The sequence below is a fragment of the Aythya fuligula genome, chromosome 6 (assembly GCF_009819795.1).
Source record: "Aythya fuligula isolate bAytFul2 chromosome 6, bAytFul2.pri, whole genome shotgun sequence".
NCBI lineage: Eukaryota > Metazoa > Chordata > Aves > Anseriformes > Anatidae > Aythya > Aythya fuligula.
The window spans coordinates 38,691,776-38,710,731 of NC_045564.1; the positions used below are offsets into that span (position 1 = coordinate 38,691,776).

At 39.5% G+C, this 18,956-nt stretch overlaps 1 protein-coding gene across 5 annotated transcripts in view; it reads left to right on the top strand.

The window, feature by feature from the left end:
• GPD2 (glycerol-3-phosphate dehydrogenase 2) overlaps positions 1-18,956 on the top strand; it is a 57,480-nt gene that overhangs the window by 29,123 nt on the left and 9,401 nt on the right. For all 5 annotated transcript variants that reach the window (XM_032190084.1, XM_032190080.1, XM_032190083.1 and 2 more), the window contains exons 7-10: positions 10,460-10,624; positions 11,365-11,509; positions 16,153-16,346; positions 18,774-18,908. In XM_032190084.1, coding sequence (XP_032045975.1) covers positions 10,460-10,624; positions 11,365-11,509; positions 16,153-16,346; positions 18,774-18,908 — 639 coding nt within the window. The remainder of the gene's footprint in view (positions 1-10,459; positions 10,625-11,364; positions 11,510-16,152; positions 16,347-18,773; positions 18,909-18,956) is intronic.

An 18,956-nucleotide genomic window follows, 5' to 3' on the forward strand; every position in this document is an offset into this window, starting at 1 on the left:
TTGCAAGGGAAAGATCAGAAATGCTCTTTGTTTTGTTTCGTAATTGTTGATCAAACTACTGGCATGTCAAATGATCCATTATTCATGGAAATTTTGTGTTCTGAAACATTGCTGTGGTCATCTTAATTACATTTTTTAAATTGTTTTTACAGGCAAAAAAAAAAGATGGTGCATTATAAATGTTGGAAGTACCAGCAATAGCAAATCAGACTTTACCAGAGGCTATTCTTGCTCTGTCTCAGCATCAGGAAACTAAAGCATATGTTGGATGTTAGCCTGGGTGTACACAATGTGTCCTATTTATTCAAGGTTTTCTTTGAAGCCACAACTTACAAGTTTGTTTCTTAGGGGTACATGTCAGACTTAATTTAGCATTTGTTGGTATTAGGATACTCCTGAATAGCAAAAAGGCAACATTTTGGGGGAAGAATGTGGCTGCTATCTGAGCAGTGATCTGTCAGTTTCATTTATGTAGCTCAAGGAAAATTGGAAAAGCAGCACTATGCAGAACGGGGCTGCGATTTCAAGATCATACGCAGAATTATTTTAAAGCATTTTAAATGGAAGAATTAATCTCCATTTAAATCATACATAGTTCATTATGTTAAAAACTAGGGAATACATTAATATAGAAACAAAACTGCCCAGACTATTTAAAGTGTTCAAATATTCTAAGTGGCACAAGTCTTCTATCTTTAGATGCTTGCAGACTTTTTTGTTTACATATTTTGTCTTTCAAGATGAGCCTTTAGGAACGTAAGGAAAATTTGTGCTCTTGAGTCAGTCATGAATTTAAGATTTCAGGGTTTTGTTGACTCTGCTCTTTGAATTTGCTGTTACTTTCTGAAAACAGGAATTAGCGTATACTACTTCTGTCACTGTTTGGCCACATCAAGGTATTTGATTGCTTAATGTCTTGCTTTACAAATTTCCAGTATACTTACTGGAATGTAAGTAGCTGTTCTTTGTATTCATGCATTCTCGGTGCTTATTCTCTCCTGAAATATTTTAATATGAAGGTTATTTAAAGATAGAAAAGAGAAGCTTTGGCAGAGGATTTAGCTCTCCTTGTTTACAGCAAACCCCATGAGAAATCCTTCCTAGGCACACATCCGTGCACGCACACACATACACACACGGACACAAAAATCAATGCAAAAGAGTAGAGCATTCATTAAACTGTCAAAAATGGAATAAATGCTTTTTTTTTATTTAGGATCTTGTAGCTATTTTCCTAGTATTTGTGTGTCCTGAATTATGAAATGTTATAGCTTTATAATTCATATTTGACAAATTAATATTTTGAGAATGTTATGAGCTGTAATAGGGGTATTACCCTATTACAGATGCAGACAACTGTATGACTTTTTTTTTCCTTCCCTGGATACAGAAACTCTCTGACAGTTTGTCACTAAAAAGATTTTTCTATAGGTGAAATACACCACTAACCATATTTCTTGGTATTTCAAAATTGAAACTAGATGAATGAGAGAAGCCTTGCAGGCACACTAACTGTAGGTACAACCTGGAAAAGACTCGGTATTCTCCATATCCAGTTACTTTCAAATACATTTTGTCCCATGTTATATATAATAGAGTTGTATGTGAAATCCCGAAGAAAATCAGCAGCCTGCTATGAGAAAGCCTGTAAAGCTAATACTGGCTGCCTCTAGTGGAATACATGCAAAATGAAATGCAAGTCTTTGGCTGAACCTATAGAAGCAATGGTATTTTTCTTTACTGACGTTAGTATAAATATTAGTGGGGAAGGTAATCTGTCATAAATGGTACTTCTGAATTCTCTGATAAAATCAGCTGGGTCTCTGTTTACTTGCCTTGCATCTCCGTGCAAGGTGACTTGAATCATGTAGTGCTTTATCCATCAGAGCCCGTTCTATCCTTTTCAAAAGGAATAAAATCAATAGCTTAAAATGGCTCGCATCTTTAACCCAGTTTTCCTCTGTCAAAAGGTACAGCTGTACCTACAGGAGCGGTATTTTGCTCACAACAAAAGGCTGAGCATTCCAGAGCACTTTTTTTTTTCCGGAGGCGTCGTTCCCAAAAGCATGCAGATGATAACTGCATCTCCTGCTGTACCTGTAACAATTTAATTGTGTAAGTCAGCCCAGTCAAGCATCCCCAGCTCATGACTGGGAGACATGAAATTCATTGTCATTATTGTCCCTGTCATTTTGGATCATTATATCCCGCTGCAGAATTTTCCTCACTCCAGTGCTTTCTTACCTCCAGGAACCAGGGATTATGGCTGAGGTTGGGGTGGGGGCAGGACTGTGAACTACATTTACCTCAGGGGAGCCACAGATTAAATTGGCTTTGCTCTCTGACTTGCTGGATTCATCTGTTTGTACGCTGTGGGTTTAAGGTTGGAAATGATGAATATTCTAGTGAATTCTATGCCTCTGTTTTTTTCTTTTTTTTTAATACTCGTATAAGCGAAGGATGATTTCTGCGTCCCTTAAGAAGTGAACGGGGAATAATTCTTCAGATCATCTTACCTAAAAGATTTAGGATTATTCCTGAGCAAAATGACATTATTTGCACATTGTGCCACAAACACCTTAGTATTCCCCAGTGTGCTGGGGCTTTTAGAGGGAAGACTCCGTCGAAGCATGTAACTCTGCTGTAATTTATGTGTGCGTTTTATGTGAACTTAATAGTAGGTCGTTAGTTAACATGTACTCTGTTCCATACTGTAGCTAGGATTATAGGTATGTTGAGGGAAAGTGGACGGTGTAGTTCCCGTGATGCTGCACCTTGTGTGAGATGTTGTGTGTGTGGATGTTTCCATCCTGCTGAGGAGAAGGAGCCAGCCCAGGCTGTTGGGGGGCACGGGGCCTGCTCTTGTCCTGGCTTGGAGGGTTATGAGGCCACGAGCAAGCTGTCTGCACATGGGGCAGTGCACCATTCAGTGCTCCTTGTCCTCGTGCTGGTGGCACTTTGTGTAGGCCAAAGGCACCTGGGCCTGTGGGGGCAGTGGGGTGGCCATAGGTGCTCCCTGCCTCATGGCTGCCCTGCATACGTTGGCCCAGCCCCATGGCGCACTGCAGGCCCTGTCCCCACAATTTGGGGTCTTCTCAACTTCCTGTTCACTTGAAAGGGAAGGTTTCTCTTGGGTCGTACAGCAGTGGTTGTTGTCTGTCCTTTGAAAACAGCATGTGCATAACCAGCTAATTAGTCCAGAGTTGGTTCATGCCTAAAATGTAGCTACTGTGGTGAGCAAAGTAGAAGTTGCCTCTAGTTTAGGCTTGCCTCCACCCGAAGCTGTTAGCTGGTGCAGCGCAAGCCCTAGCTGGGTGTCGCACCGTGTGGGCAGGCAGCACGCTGTGCTGACATCGTGGCGCTCCTGCCCGGCACGGTGGCGTGGCCGCAGCAGACCTGCCCTGACGGTTGTTCGCTGTGACACTTTAGCACAGTTTCCACAAACTGACAGTGACAATGTTTAGTTTCATTTTAACACTGTGCTTTTACTTACACTGACACTGCAATATGATTGCAGTGACAAGTTGAAGGCTGATACAAAAGAAGTGGGAAAGAACATAATCAGAAAGCAGTAGCACAGAACAACAGTTTCAAATTTTCTCTTGCCTAGTGCGCCTGGTACCATGCCGTGTTTTTTTTTATGCTGATACCTTTAGTTTCAATTCAAGTTTTAGCTTCTGTACCATACCATGATAGTACAGTTGAATAGATGAATGTTCTCAGGGTGTTGCCTTGTGATTTTTATTTTTAAAGCTTTTATGGACCTTCTGTTTTTATGTATTCCATTGTTTATAGTTGTACATCAGTTGAAATGTGTTGTAGTTTCATTTTCTAACCTTCACTGTGATCCTGTTTTGTTTTTATCCATATATGCAATTTTCTTGGTTACAGCTTTCTTCGTTCCTTTAAATTTGCCTTATGAAAATCTTGAATTTTATTTTTCTGAGTTTGTCTTGTGAAATAATGCTTATAGCCCACCTTAGGTGGTCTTTGCTGTGCACTCTCAGGCTGGGTGTTAAGGTTTAGTAAAGGTAGCCTTAGTGTAAAGGTAGCCTTCATTAGTGAATGGGCATTCTGTCTTCATGCCTCTGAGGAGGGGAACCCAGCAGTCAGGTGCTGATAGTTCCTTCTATTTCTCCCTCACTCATAGGATTGAGGAAGTTTATTTTTTTTTTTTTATTGTTTAAGTTGGTACTAAATGGGGGAAGCAAGAACTTACTTAAGTGACTGTTACTGTAGTATTTAAAAATTTGATACAAATCTGAATTTGAATCTGTTTGAATAAACTTACCTGTGCAAATGCCAAACACAAGGCTTTCCTTTTCATTAATGCTGCTGTGAAGTTAGAGCTCACAAATGTGTGCATCTTTGGTTAGATCTTAAATAATTAAAATAATGTCACGCATCTTTCTTTCCTCCAGTGCAAAATACATAGCTAGATGTGTATCATCTTTCTTACTTGGTTAGGACATATTTCAGCAGCATGGATAACTAACTGGAAAGCAGAATAAAAATTATACATGATTTGTGTAAGAAGTATTAGCAGTCTGGCATGATATTGCTGTGTTAGATGTGGGTGTTGATGGAACTGATTTAACTGAGTCAGAACGCTCTTCCCTCTGAAGCAGTCCAAGAACAAATGCATGTATGCTATGTATGCTAGAAAGTCTGTTAGTTTTTGGTGAACGTTTGACCTGGCTTAAGTTTCTTGTGATTCAGAGTTGAGAAATATTTTGGATCTGAGGGCATTTTTAATTACTTGAGTCATGGGTTAAATTTGATGTTAACATATCAACTTATTCTACGTAGTTTTGGTGAAAAGAATTTACTGTGTTCTTTCTGAAAGAAGTCTGGAACAATCTTTGAGTCATTCCAGCTGATTCACAATGCCTAAACTTGGAAATAACTGGTTTCAGTATCCACAACAGATGTTGAGTTCCTGTTTTAATGCTTGTAATAAAAATGTTCATGTAATTAAGCACTTTCTATTTAAGAATTGGTGGATGCAAGCAGCTCTGATATCTTAGTTATGTACATTGATCTATAATTATAAATCAGCCTTAAGTTTAGTAAGGTTTTGATAAGACTTTTATATATACAAAAAAAAAGCACTCTTATGCACATAAAACATGTTTGATTTCATGCACTGTTTTCTTTCCTGTATGAATGCAGTTACCTCATGCAATGTTGATGTAGGAGTGTAATGTATAGGAACATAAGTATGCTTTTCAAATGGTTTTTAGAACATCAGTGCGTTGAGGTACAATGGACACTAATGTTTTGATGATCCAGCAATATCCCATCTTGATATAGATGATGTTTTTTGGATATGTTCCAAATCCAGGGGGCTACCCTGGATTTGCAGGTTAAGTATTTTAAGTAAGTGGAGCTCAGTGATAACAGTAGGGGAGTAACATGCAAGCATTTAGCTTGCTATTATCCCAGAAGGTTTTTAAAAGAACAGAACACAAACAACATCTTTATGTGGAGATACAAAGTTGTGGCTATACTGTGGTCTCAGTTCTCTCATGCAAATATTTCTTTTAATGTCTTTTTCCTTTCTAAAGAAGCCTGGTAGGTGCTTCTATGGTAAGATGTGTCCTCTTGAAAAACTTCATCAGGATTGTCATGTAACTTCTTGCATGGCTAATTTCCAATTCTGTATTAAGCTTGACATCCACAGCAATAACTAGATATGCCTAAATAGAGAAGACTAAATTGAGAAAAGGTGAGAAGGCTTCCGTGTCCCTTGCAGGGACTAGCCTGTTCCTTAAACCAATAAGTTTGGTTTCTACTGCAACAGCATAGTTGTAGTATGTCTTTTTGCAAAGCGTGTTTGGGGCAGTTGTTGCAGCGTCTGTGCGTTTACATCAATAAATGTCATGCAGCAGCTCTATTCAATAACAAAGTGTTGGTTCTTAGCTTAAAAAAAGTTAGTATGAATAAAATGTTACTGGTAGGATTAATAGAGGTTCCAGCCTCCCAGTCACTGGCTACCGAGTGTTTATTTTCAACTGAATAGAGTTGCAGAGGAGAGAGCGGGAGCTGATATAAAAGTAATAGGTGTCAGAGTGACACAGTACAGAATATACCAGAACTACCGGAATGCCTTATTAATGTGGTGGTTTTCACACAATACGACTGAATCAGTCATAGACAAATTTCTACAGTCTGTGGGCTTTGTTACCACTACTGGCTGTGGTTCAGCACTGATAAAAATAAAATTGAATGTACACTATGTGCACCCTGTAGGAGGATTCTTTCAGTGCCAACGGAAGCATTGTCTGTTCTTATTTGAAGAAATACAGCATTTGCTACGAAGGAATGAAAATAGAAATTTCCTAAATTACTGAAAAATTATAAACCAAATGGCATCACTGTTGATCTTAAAATTATGTGGAACACATTGACGAAATGTCTTCAGGCACTAAATGTCTTCAACAGTGTGCCTTCTAAGAGTAAGGTGTTTTCCTTTTTTTAAGAGGATTCGGTGTCACTTTGATGAAAGCAGTTAGGCCAGAGTTTTGGTAACAGCAATGTGGGCTACCCTCAGCAAAAATTGTGGTAAGTTAACTTTTGTTATACAATGAGCAGATGACAATAGTAAATAACGAGAAAGGCAGTTCTTTCACTTTTTCCTAGTAGAAGTAATTCAGTGGATTTAAGCACACTCTTAATTTTGAGCAATACCTCGGGAGGAGTTATGAAGAAAATTTGGCATGTTGCAGTGGTTGGCTCTTAGATCTTTGTTCCAAAGACGCTGAAGTGTGGCTGCCATTTGCATCACCTTGAGGTGCATCCAGCTGACCACAACTGGCAGGAATACAGCAAAGTGCCTATAAAATGAGCCCTCGAGCAGCAGGACTGGGACAGCACTCACCTGTCTGGGGCAGGGTGTCTGCAAACACCTGTTGGTGGTGCATCTCGTAATTATAAATCCACTGTATCACCCTTAGGTTAGTTACGAGATCTTTGGCAGCTAACTTAATACAAAAAAGAATCCCAAGTTAATTGGCCATAGCTGTTCTGTTGTTATAAAACAACTTCTTGTTTTATCACATTTGGAAGAAACACATGGTTTAATAGAAAGGTGGGCAAGGGGAATTAATTGTCTTCTGTTATGCTTTGGAGCACCAGTGACTGATAATGAAGGACAATGGATACAAAGCCGTCCTCAGTAGATAATACAGAACCTGGCACAGGAGCCGTTGGTTACCTTGCTGTTTATCACACAACTATAACAACTATACCTTGAGTTTCCTGGTCACTTTCTGAACATGGTAGAAGCTCTAGTGTCAAGAAAACCTTCTCCAGAACAGGCATGTAAAGCTAAGCTTAGAGGCTTTTATCTTAGTTCTGGAGGACCTGAATCTTTGGCATTTAACTAAAAAATAAAAAGTTTTTTTAAAAAACAAAGATTGAGATGCAGAATTTTTGCTTTTCTTTTTGTCCTCTCTCTCTCTAGAGTGGTAAGGATCATTGAAGTACCAGAACACATTCCAGCCTGTTTGGAACTGGGAATGATTACTATTTCAAACCTAGCTGTTTTCAGTCATGCTATTTTACTTTAATCAGTGAAAAATGTTTTGTCAACCGTGACTGGTGCTATAGTGAGAACTGATCTGGCTACGATACCTTTGTGATAGCTGGTTTGCATGGAGGAACAGCAACCACTTCAGATGTCAAGAAAAAGATAACTCTGTAGGAAGTACAGGGTTTTAATGTCACTGCCTGGGGGGAAAATGTGTGTGCATGGGAGTTGAAGGGCCCTTTTTTAAAAAAAAAAAAAAAAAAAAGACCAAAACCCCTCCAAAACAACAACAGAAAAATGCTCCTGAGTAGAAAAGCGATTGTACTGTGACCCCATCCTACCAAACTGTTGAGGTATTGTTCTCCACAGATGATATATTTTTGAGCTGGTTAAGTCACTCCTCATTGCTTCCAAATCTAGACCCCCACAGATCTCTGCCACATGTACCCTGAAGTATCCAGGACTCCACACCATAGGTTACCTCGGTCTGAAGCCAGCTGGTTTTTCTAGGTGTGTAGTTAATCAGAAACTGGTTATTTCTCAGTCCTCTTCCTGCAAATACATTACATTGGCACTCAGAGTTCCTTCTGGACAGCTGAGAATTGAATAATAGCAAGGGGCTCCTTGCATCAGAATAATGATGAGGGGAAAATGGATGAGAAGCATGCAAATGCTACCTTGAAGAGAGTGGTCCAAATTGTGAAATGCACTGAGCATAATATCCTTAGCTCACTCTGACTCTGAGAATTAGGAGTTTGGACAAAATGCTGCGTAACTCCGAGATTTTAGGCTTAACAAGTAATTATTAATAATCGCTTGTTCTTTTGAAATTACACCCATTTTCACATTATTTATTCTGCTGACTGGCTTCTCCAGATTGTCCAGACCAAAGGCAAACAAGTCGTGGAACTGCGAAGAGGCAAGCTTGCAGAAACTTGAACAGTAAGACTTGCCACAGACTACTAAAACCGCTACGAGCTGTTGCTGTAGCTTGTGCTGCTGTGGGGTGAATCCGCACCCTGCAGAAAACCTGTTTGTAGCAGCTACCAGCTTAAGAACAAATTGATGAAGGTTCAGAAAGTAACTGAGGAAGCCTTCTTGGTCCTAAGTCCCTTCTAAAATAAAAGAATAAACTCTGCTGCATGAAACAGGGCCTTCAGGGTTTCATTCGTACATAGATGGCACTCTTCTTCTAGGGTAGTGTTTCTGTTGAGCTGGATTTCTTGCTCTGTGCTGCCACGAGCTGCAGCATCCCATAGGCCAGGCAGCCCCCAAATCAAGCACCAGAGTGAAGAGGGATGTTTCCAGATCACTGCACTTCTGAAAGCCTCTGACCCTGGGCTAGAAGAGTTTTCTGGATGCGCTGTGTTCTGCTGTACTGTAACACAGCTTCTTGCTGTTCTTTGTCTCTCTTTCATCTAGTGCTCTGCTCCCTTTGTGTATGAGACTGTACCTTCTCCACCCTTCGTTAAAACGCAGAGTTTTGAGAGAGACCTCATAAGGTCACTTCATCCCTTCCCTGACACTGCTGCAGCATAAATGTTGATGCATTTGTTTAATGATTTGCCTGCCACTTCTGACAGATGGCTGTTTAATCTTATACATCTGCTGTGATGGAGCATCTGCAACTTTCCTTGACATCTCGCTAAGCTGTTTTGCTGTTCTTTTCTGCAGTTTATTCTGGGCATTGTTTGCGGCGCTGAATTGGAGTTACTGTTTGTTTCTTCATCGGTGCTTTATCATATTACTGTTTCTGTTCACTTCGCATAACTTTTCTTGTGATTGAAGACTGATGGTGCTGTACCGTCTGCGCTGGGTTAGAATGAGAAGTTTGGAGAGGGGAGGTGGCACCTTCGAGGCCATTGATCCCATCTTTATAACTTTGCCCTTTTAGTTACAAGCAGATTATTTGCACGGTGGTTCAAGATGCACAGGCAGAATCAGAAGGACCGAACTTTGCATAAACCATTTGTACTAAACATTTGGAATGCTGGCAACATAAATCAACAACAATATCTATTACAAATTCATCATTTTACCAGTATTATCTTTGATAGAACTGGTCCAAACATGTGGGTAAGTGAACCATGTCTCAGGAAGCTTAGCCCTTCTGTAAATTAATTATTCAGGACACACAGAACCTGGCCCCTTTAATGTATAGTAATTCTTTCTAGCCAGCATCCTGGACTTTAACTTCAGTGGCAATAATAAATAGGAAAAGTCTCAGGTGAAGCCAGTATTTTAAAGTAATTAATCATCTTCCCCTCACGGTCCCTCCGCCTCACTCTTGGTTTTCTTTAACGAGGAAATTTCAGTAATAAATCTTTAATGATATATGTTAAGAATTGTTCATTAGTTCTTGTCTGCTTATTTCTTTTTGATGGTTCTATGTTGTATGTTGGGAAGTTAAAATGCATATGAAACTCTAAGTTACAGAAAACTAACTTAGCACAGTCTGAGAGACTGCTTCTTGGGTTGTGCATGTAGTCTGGTACAACTTCCAGTGGGAATTGTTGATTAATAGTAGTGGGATTGTCAAACAAATACGTGGGTTTGGCACCAGAATTACAGCATGGTCACACACAGAAGGGTAAAAAGTGATTTGCCTGCCCCTAAACTGGGGGTGAAAGTAGTAATTCTCAGTCTGATAACGTGCAGGGGTGCAGGATGTTAAGCGGTCCCCACTGCTGGCAGTGCCTGTGGGGGAGGAAGGCGAGGGCCGTGCTGGCTGTGCCGCGCTGGGATGCCCCGGTCCGCACGGAGGATGGATCTGTAAATAATTCCTGTGAGGCGTGAGCAGCCATCACGCCTATTCAATGTGACAGGGACAGATGTGACAGATCGGTTCTGACACACTTCCACGCCACAAGTCCGTGGCTGGAGGTGACTCGTGTCCTTCCCCCGGCCCCGTCCCCGTCCCCGCTGCAGGACAGCACAACGACGCGCGGATGAACCTCGCCATCGCCCTCACTGCTGCCAGGTACGGCGCTGCCACCGCCAATTACGCTGAAGTGCTGCGCTTGCTCAAGACGACGGACCCGGGCACCGGGAAGGAGCGCGTGTGCGGGGCACGCTGCAGGGACGTCCTCACAGGTGCGTGTGTCGTGGTGCTGCTGGCGGAGGTGTGGGACCGAGGGCTGGGTGCCCCGTGCCCGCTGTGCGCCCTTGGCGCTGCGCAGCTGGTGAACACCACGGTGCTCTCCAGCAGGCATCACTGTGCTTTAGCTGCTAGGAAAGGGCACTCTTAAGGGAGTGTGCTCCTCGTTAAGGAAACAGAAGTCATAAAACAAAGAGCAATGGGAAAGGCTGTTGGTAAATATCAATGAACTGACAAAGGAGCCATCTTCCCAGAGTGCAGTGGCACAGCATTAGTGTCAATCATCTTTAACTTCTGTCAGATTTTTCACTCAAATCCCAGTGTTTTGGCAGGGTAGACTGAGCTTTACATCCAAACCCTTCTGTCAAGCAAAGATGATATTGTAAAATGCTGTGTTGTACAGTAATAATACCATTTACTGAGTCTATGGGTTGAGACTGAAATCTCTCGTCTGGGAGGCAGATTTCAGCTCAACTTCTACCCTGTCTCCTACCCTGCCTTTGCAGACAAAACAGAATTTTACTGCAAAAGGTTTTCTTTCAAATCTGGTATTAAATAAAAACTTTGTTAATATTCTAAAAAAAAATATATATATATATTCCAAAACAATTCCAGCTGTTCAGACAAAGACAATATACTTTACAGTAGGTTAGGTTCATAGGCAGATTAATAATACAGAGTGTCAGTGGGCAGGAAAACAAATGGTGCACATGATTGATGCTGTTTTCTTTCACAGGGCAGGAATTTGATGTCAAAGCCAAATGTGTTATCAATGCTACAGGACCTTTCACAGACTCTGTGCGCAAAATGGATGATCAAGAAGTACCAAACATCTGTCAGCCAAGTGCAGGCGTGCATATTGTGATGCCTGGTTATTACAGGTAACGATATTCAAAACCTAACCCATTTGTAACAATCTCTGCTGGTGTCTGTAATAAACAAGCTTGTGGAGACGCAGTTGTGGTTTTTATGGTAGACTGGAATGCTTTTTTCTCCTTCCTTTTTTTTTTTTCCTTTAAGAGAAGGTTCTGGCACTATGCCTATTAACATACCAATTTTATCTAGTGAAAAAAGACTAAAGTCTTACAGTTTGTAGTTGAAGCTTACCAGGGCAGATGTGCTGTTGAAGCAGAAGGACATCTAGGCAGAGTATATGCCACAGACTTGTGAAAGGAAGCTTTTCTAATAATGGGTGGGTTGAGCGTACTGACTGCTTGTTCACCACCCCCCTCAGAAAACAAGTGTATAAAGCCTTCCAAAGAGGTTGCCACCTTCATGCAAAATTTTCTTTCCTATTTGTTATCAGACTCTCTAGGCAATGTAATCAGTAAACAGTACATCTGCTGTTACTCTGCCACTAGTATTAGTCTATATCGACTCTACTCATAGTAAATATGAGCGCAGCCTGTATGCAGCATAGTGTGTAGAGCAAAGTAGCATTAAACTGTACAGGGGTGCCGGCCCTCCCATGGCTGTTTTGGTGAAAAGAACCTGTATTCCTCCACTGACCTTGTTACAGAAGAGGTTCCTGTGGCACTCCTTGCCACATACATGTACGTGTAAGCCTTTTCAGTTGAAGCTCAAATAATACCTTTGGTTCCTGAAGTCATTAGTTTCCTATTGGCAATTTATGCTTATAGACTTCAATCAGTTCTGTTGATAGTGCACTGAAAATGGTGCCTTCCATACGATCATTGCCCTCCTCTGTGAATACCAAATTAGATTTCCAGCGTACAAAATATTGTTGTCTAAGTTGTGCCGATAGGACATAACAATACACTATAAAACTGAGGCATTTTTGGTCTTGTATATAATTATTCTTGTAGTCTCTTGTGTCTTTGCACATGAAAACCAGGAAATGACCTGATAGTTGCTTTAAAGCATTAGCAGTGACAATAAATAGCTTGTAATCCTTGCTTCTTCGTATACTATGACAAGCATATGTACAATTACATGCTTTTAGTGTAGGGCTACAGTCAGTTTTTAAACTTTGAATCACTTTGTAGGTTCAAAGTCAAAGATTGTTTGGTATGCATGAGAGCTCTAATTTATGTATTTTGTAATTACCTAATAATTGTAATTAGTAACGTAGAGAATTCTTGTTCTCCTTGTTCCCCTGTGTATGTCAGCATGTGGGCATTACTTTTCTTGTAAAATAGTATCTGCCCACATACTGCCTCCACAGTACAGCTGATGAAACAAAACTGTACAGAACTTCCTTTAAGTGGGGTAGCTTAATCCAAGGAACTGTATACTAAATAGAAAATACGCATGGTATTTAATCTCATTTGTATCACGTCTATATTCATGCTTGCCTTTGTCATAAACGTGTTATAGAACTTTGTCCTGAACTTGCACAAATTATATAACAGGTAGAGTTTTTTATATCTAAACACAGCTGCTGGCTGGGTTAAACCACGACACACAGTTAAGATTTTGTAAAATCAATGTTAACATTAACACATTAACCTCCTATGGGATTCCTGCTCATTTGTTCTTCATCAATAGTCCCAGTATTCTTCTTCTCATTGTTTTAGTGTACACATCTATTCTAGTAGCTGCAACAACCTTCTTTCACTCACTGTTGTTTAAGTGCTTTATCTGCCAAAATGAAAGAGGATTCTGGCTACCTTTGTTTAGACTGGCACATGTAGGGCAGGAGGTCTATATATGCAGTGTTCCCTCTCACCCAACAAATTTCAGGTATTTCCAGTCTTCCTTAAATCTTCTGATCTACTTCACATTCTAGGTTCCAAACACATTTGTGTGCTGAACTTCAGATCTACTTTACTGAAATTCACCTGTTTTCTATTTAGATTTGTGGTGTCTTGCTCAAATATTTCTTCCACTAGAAATCTTTCATGCTTCTGTTCAGCTCTTTAAAATGCCATATTCTAACATCCAGAATCGCGTACTGGCTTCAAGCTCAAAAGTTCAACTTTGTCCTTCATTTAAATAGTTTTAACCAATTTAGTAGTGTCTTACATTTTTATACTTATGTATAATTCAATAATCTGTTCTAAAGATTTCCTCATTTGTCATGTTCTCTGCATATTGTCCGATAAAGCTGCTGTTCTTTTTGAAAATGAAGCTTATATAAAGTAGTCATGCTCCAAACCCCTTCAGTTGTTTTAAGTCAACTGTTTAACTATTACTATTGCTCTGTCATTATTCACAAAGGGCTGAGTATTTTGATGCTTGGTCTGCTGTCAGAAACACTTCAGGTCTGCCTGCATTATACTCCTAGGCAGTGTCTGTTTGCCACTATTGCTCTATATAAAGGTATTGCTTTCAATTTCATCTTAGAGTTTGCAGTCCTAATATTAGTAGTCTTAGTGGTCTTTAAAGAGCACTAGAGAAATTTTACAGTGGGTGATATTGTTATAGCTTGTACCATGTGGTCACATCAATTCCATAATTGTAGGAGTGTAAAAATGTGTAGATTCAGAAGGTTTCAGTAGGTTCCTGGTACACAGCAGCATGATTCTGGACCAGGCAGTTTGTGGAATCTTTTTTTGGTGGCTCATTGGTTATTTAGCTAAGATGGAATACACATAGCAAAAGGAGATTGAGAGGGAACTTACCAGGATAGCCATTAAATCGGTAAGTGAATTGGCATATGGAAGACTGCTTCATCCTCTCTCATCGTTTGCTGTGTTACCCAACTGTAAATGCTTCAGTCCATAGGTGTTATGGTGAAACTTATTTTTAAGTCTTTACTGGTTTCTCTTTCATGGTTCTTACTTAAATCATATTAAAAAAAAAAAAAAATCATACTTTTGAAAATGTCTGAAGCTATCTGAATATTCTGATACTGTATATTAAACCTCTAGTTTCCTGTCTCTAAATCAATAGCTTTTTCATTTTAAAAAGTAATCATTTGTCTGACGTGATTTACCTTTCACAAATCTGTGTTGACTTCCCCTATTAAATTGTACTTTTCCAACTGTATGCCTAAGCTGTCTATAAATATCATCTAAAAAATGTTCTAATATACATGCTATATATGAAATTTTCAGCTTCTCCTAGCCTTTCCAGATATTGAAAACTTACCTTCAGTAATCAGTTTAGATTTCCTAAAAATGAAATATTCAATGATTCAGCTTGTAGCTCTCTTAAATAGGTAATTCATATCCAACTGGGTCTCTGTCTACCTTCAGCTTATTGTGTTAGTAGTTATTTGAGTCCACTGAATTATTCCCCACTGGTGCTCCTTAGCACTTAGATATGCTTCCTAAATCATCCTTCCGCTATCAGGAGTAGGTGCAGAGCCTGAAGATTGCTAAAACTGCAGATGTTTTTATGAGGACTTCAGCACCCAGAATCAAAATTAGCATCTTTCCTTTAAACAAAAACAAATAGAAAAAAAGGCAGCTTGAATATTCTCCTATATAGAAACTACTTTTGAAGTGTTTGTAGATGCCTTTTGTTTCCTGAAATATAAGCAGTGCTATATAAGTGATGAAGATGTTTTTTTCATACATGAGGATTTTTGTGCTATATCAGAAAACACTGATACATAAGTTAAAATCTCCTGCACGAAGAACTACTGTATTTCATTAAACTGAAATGTTCTGTAGCATTGGTGGAAATGAGTGAAAAGTCTCTGAATATTAGTATCCAATTAGCCTTTATGGAGGTGGTAACTTTTGCCTTTTTTCCACTCCAACCATGGTTCCCACTTCATGAACACTATAGTGAGAGCTAGAGCTGGAAGTATTTGGAATTTACTTCTTGCTCTAAATCCCTTGTGAGTCTGAGCTTCAGTTCCTGGTTGGTAAACTCAGAATGTAGAATCATAAGTTTACTGTTTTAATGTACTTGTAATGCTTATGACTTCAGTATTTCTGTTCTCATTTTTTTCTGCTTCTTGCTATTAATGTTGCCCTCCTACACCAACCTTTACTGCAAATATAGGTTATAAAAGTCGTTGGATTTTTGCACGTCTTATCTTCTCCCTAAATAGGTGACAAAAATTAATTGATAAATTGGATTACTAATATGTGGTCTTAGACTTTTCTTGTTGCATACTTAGACCCATTGAAACTGAGCCAGAGTTCTGTTCTTCCATTTTAATGCATGCACTGTTTCAGCTTTAGCTTTCCTCTGTGGCGTTATATGTTGTTGTCTTTTTTTTATTATTTATTTTAAAAGTAGTTATTCATTCCATAATGTGAGTTTCAAGTAAATGCTATTTTGAAGTTTCCAGATCCTTGTATTTGAAGTTGGAGTAGCAAGATTTTCAAGAATAATTGGAGATGGGAGGTGCCAGAGGCCTGATTGCTCTGAGGATGTGGCCTGCTAATTGCCTTAGGAAATCAGATTCCAGTGATCACATTAAAGGGCCTTATTTCTCACGTCTTCTGGGATTACCTTTTAAAGTTGGGTCACGGTGGCATACAAGATCTGATTTGACTTTTTAATCTTCTGATCCAAGAGCAAAGATAATGTTCTAATACTTAAAGGTGTACAGGAACAGATCTCTGGTGATGCCTGACTTGTTCACGTCCCTTCTTTATTTCAGCCCGGACAACATGGGTCTGCTTGACCCAGCCACCAGCGATGGTAGAGTGATTTTCTTCCTGCCGTGGGAGAAGATGACTATTGCAGGCACCACGGACAGCCCAACTGATGTTACGTCCCATCCGATACCAACAGAAGAAGATATAAACTTCATTTTGAATGAAGTGCGCAACTACCTTAGTGTTGATGTTGAAGGTAGGGCCTTGAGTTCTGGGTTTTCAATGGGAGGGCTGGACCTGCAGTATTCAGTTTGAATCAGTGCTGTCTGTCTAAAGCTTTGGTTCTTGTACATCTGATTCTGGTGGGACATAAGCGTCATCTTGATCTGTTTCAGAGCTATCAACGAGGCTTTTCCAGATATACTTGCTTTTCTTGGACTATTTAAATGGAAAGTAGTTGATATCTGCACATTCAGATTTCACATACCTTTCATCTAACTGGCAGTAGCTGTCCAGCTGTGCAGTCAAGTCATTCTGGGCTTTTTGTGTGGCAGATGCAAAGTTCTGTTGACATGGGTCAGTTCAGTCATACATCAATACAAGTGCATTGAATTAATATGCTTTTTGAATTAATACACTTTTCTTGAAGGAAAAGTTGTTCTGACTTTGTCTTGCACCTTTGTCTTTATCTCCATTTTGTAGGCATCTTTTCTTAATTGCTCTTAATGATATGATAAATACCTAATAGTTTTTCAGTTGGAGGGGGAAGTATAATGGGCAGAAATGGGATTTTTTTTTTTTTAAAAATCAGTTGGTGATGGTGGTTCACCTCAGTAGCTGAGCTGAGAGCATTTTTATTGTAAGATGCTGGCTCATTTGGATGCAGAGTGCTTGTTTAAAGTGAGAGGCTTCTTTACTTTGTAGTGAGACTTTTTATAACAGTTCTGTGAAAGCATTTGTGCTGCTGTGTTTCTGTTGTAATAGCAGCACTAAAAAAAAAAAATCTGAACAACACTATTTTCCAGGAATACTGCAATATCTTAGATTTAGGAAATTTGCTATCCAGCAATTGGAAATGTTGGATTACTTGATTCCTGAAATGGATAATTGGTGGCTCTGTACTTTACAAAATTCACAAAAAACGGTTTTCAGGAAATGTACCTTTAGGTTTCTTAAGCAGAAGTAGGTGTAAGCGTGGTAGGCCAGACAGGTAGCTGGTAACATTAAGACTGAACAAGGCAGAAATTTTGCACAGTATTTTACAGAAGTGCATTATGAAGTGTTTAATTTTTTTTTTGAATGAAACCTACCTAGGTGCATGCTGTTTTTCACATATGCAATTAGCAGTGTTTATAGATTGCCTGTTATTGAATTAACAACTGTGCTGGCCATATCAACTCACTGCAGACCTGCCTTTTTGCTGCCAGAGACAGTGCCAGGGTTATCAACTTACACAGGCTTGGATGTGTTCCAACTGTTTAATTATAGTGTCACGCATGCTGCTTTTTCTAGTTTCATTAGTTTATAAATGTAATATGGTATCTTATTTCTGTGATTAACACTTCATTTTGGCAGGTTAAACATGCTGGCAGAGCACCATTGATTTCTGAAATCTATTTTGTGTTCTTTGGGGGATATTTTTACACCCTGTTAATAAAAAAAAAAAAATCAGTATTATTATTTTTATTATTATTTAATTATCAGTTATTTGAAAGTTTATTTCAAAAATGTTCTGGAGCTTCAATATAAAGTAAATTGTTGAATTTTTTACATCGTAAATTTAATAATCAAGAAAATTCCATTAAATTATTGGTTACATGCTTTTATATATATATAATAAAAAAAAAAGTTGCTTTCAGAGGCTAGATTGTTTTCCTAAAATTGTTAAGGACTCTTTTTAACCACTTGTTGCCCTGAGGTTTTGTTCCTCCAAGTTCTCTGAAAAGTCAGGTTTGGCTTTAGGGATTGTAACTTGTAACTGGCAGGAAGCAGAGGGGTATGACTGAGAAGGGCAGGCTGTAAATGGCCATTTAGTCAGGTTTCTTGTGAGGAGTGAAAGTGCATCTGAAACAATAAGGTTGGGAAGGTAGCACTGGAAGAGGTGGCTGAGTGAGGACAGCGAGGGCTTCTAGATGGTTTGTGGCAAGTTAGCTGGGCCATTTGGGGTTGCTGTGCAGTAGCAAATGTCAAAGATCTGGGTGAGGCAGAAGCTTAGGGGATGTGCTATAGCCTACCAGGTGCAAATGTGCAATTGGACTTCTGACAGAGGCTCTAAATAAGAGATCACCTATCAAGAGGAAAATCTGGGAAAATAACTTACTTGCTGTAGAAAAACCTTTAAAGTCCTAAAAGCAAATGTTATGTCCATGTGGAATGAGCGTTATTTTGGTTTTTAAAATGCCACATAAGGACTATTCTGTTAGCAAAAGCAAGGACAAGATGTGGTGATAAGGTGGGGTTGGGTTGGGTTTGGTATGGTGAGCTGATGAGAGAATTTGACAGCTGAATGTCTTGGCTGATCAGTTCCCAGAATTTCCCTGTTCAGGTGAATTTTTAATCAGTGTGAAAAATGAACTTCTCTCTGACTGATTAGAGTCTGATAATGGTATTGATTGGTGCAGTCCTTAGGAAAGCAATACACATTTGTTCATGACTGATTTTGGCTGATCTTTCCTCTGGACAGTGAGAAGAGGAGACGTGTTGGCAGCGTGGAGTGGCATTCGTCCTCTGGTCACAGACCCCAACTCCAAAGACACTCAGTCGATATCCCGGAATCACGTTGTTACTGTCAGTGACAGTGGCCTTGTCACAATAGCAGGTACCTGAAGATCATTTCAAGTATGGCTTTGGGCTTCCCCACTGTATT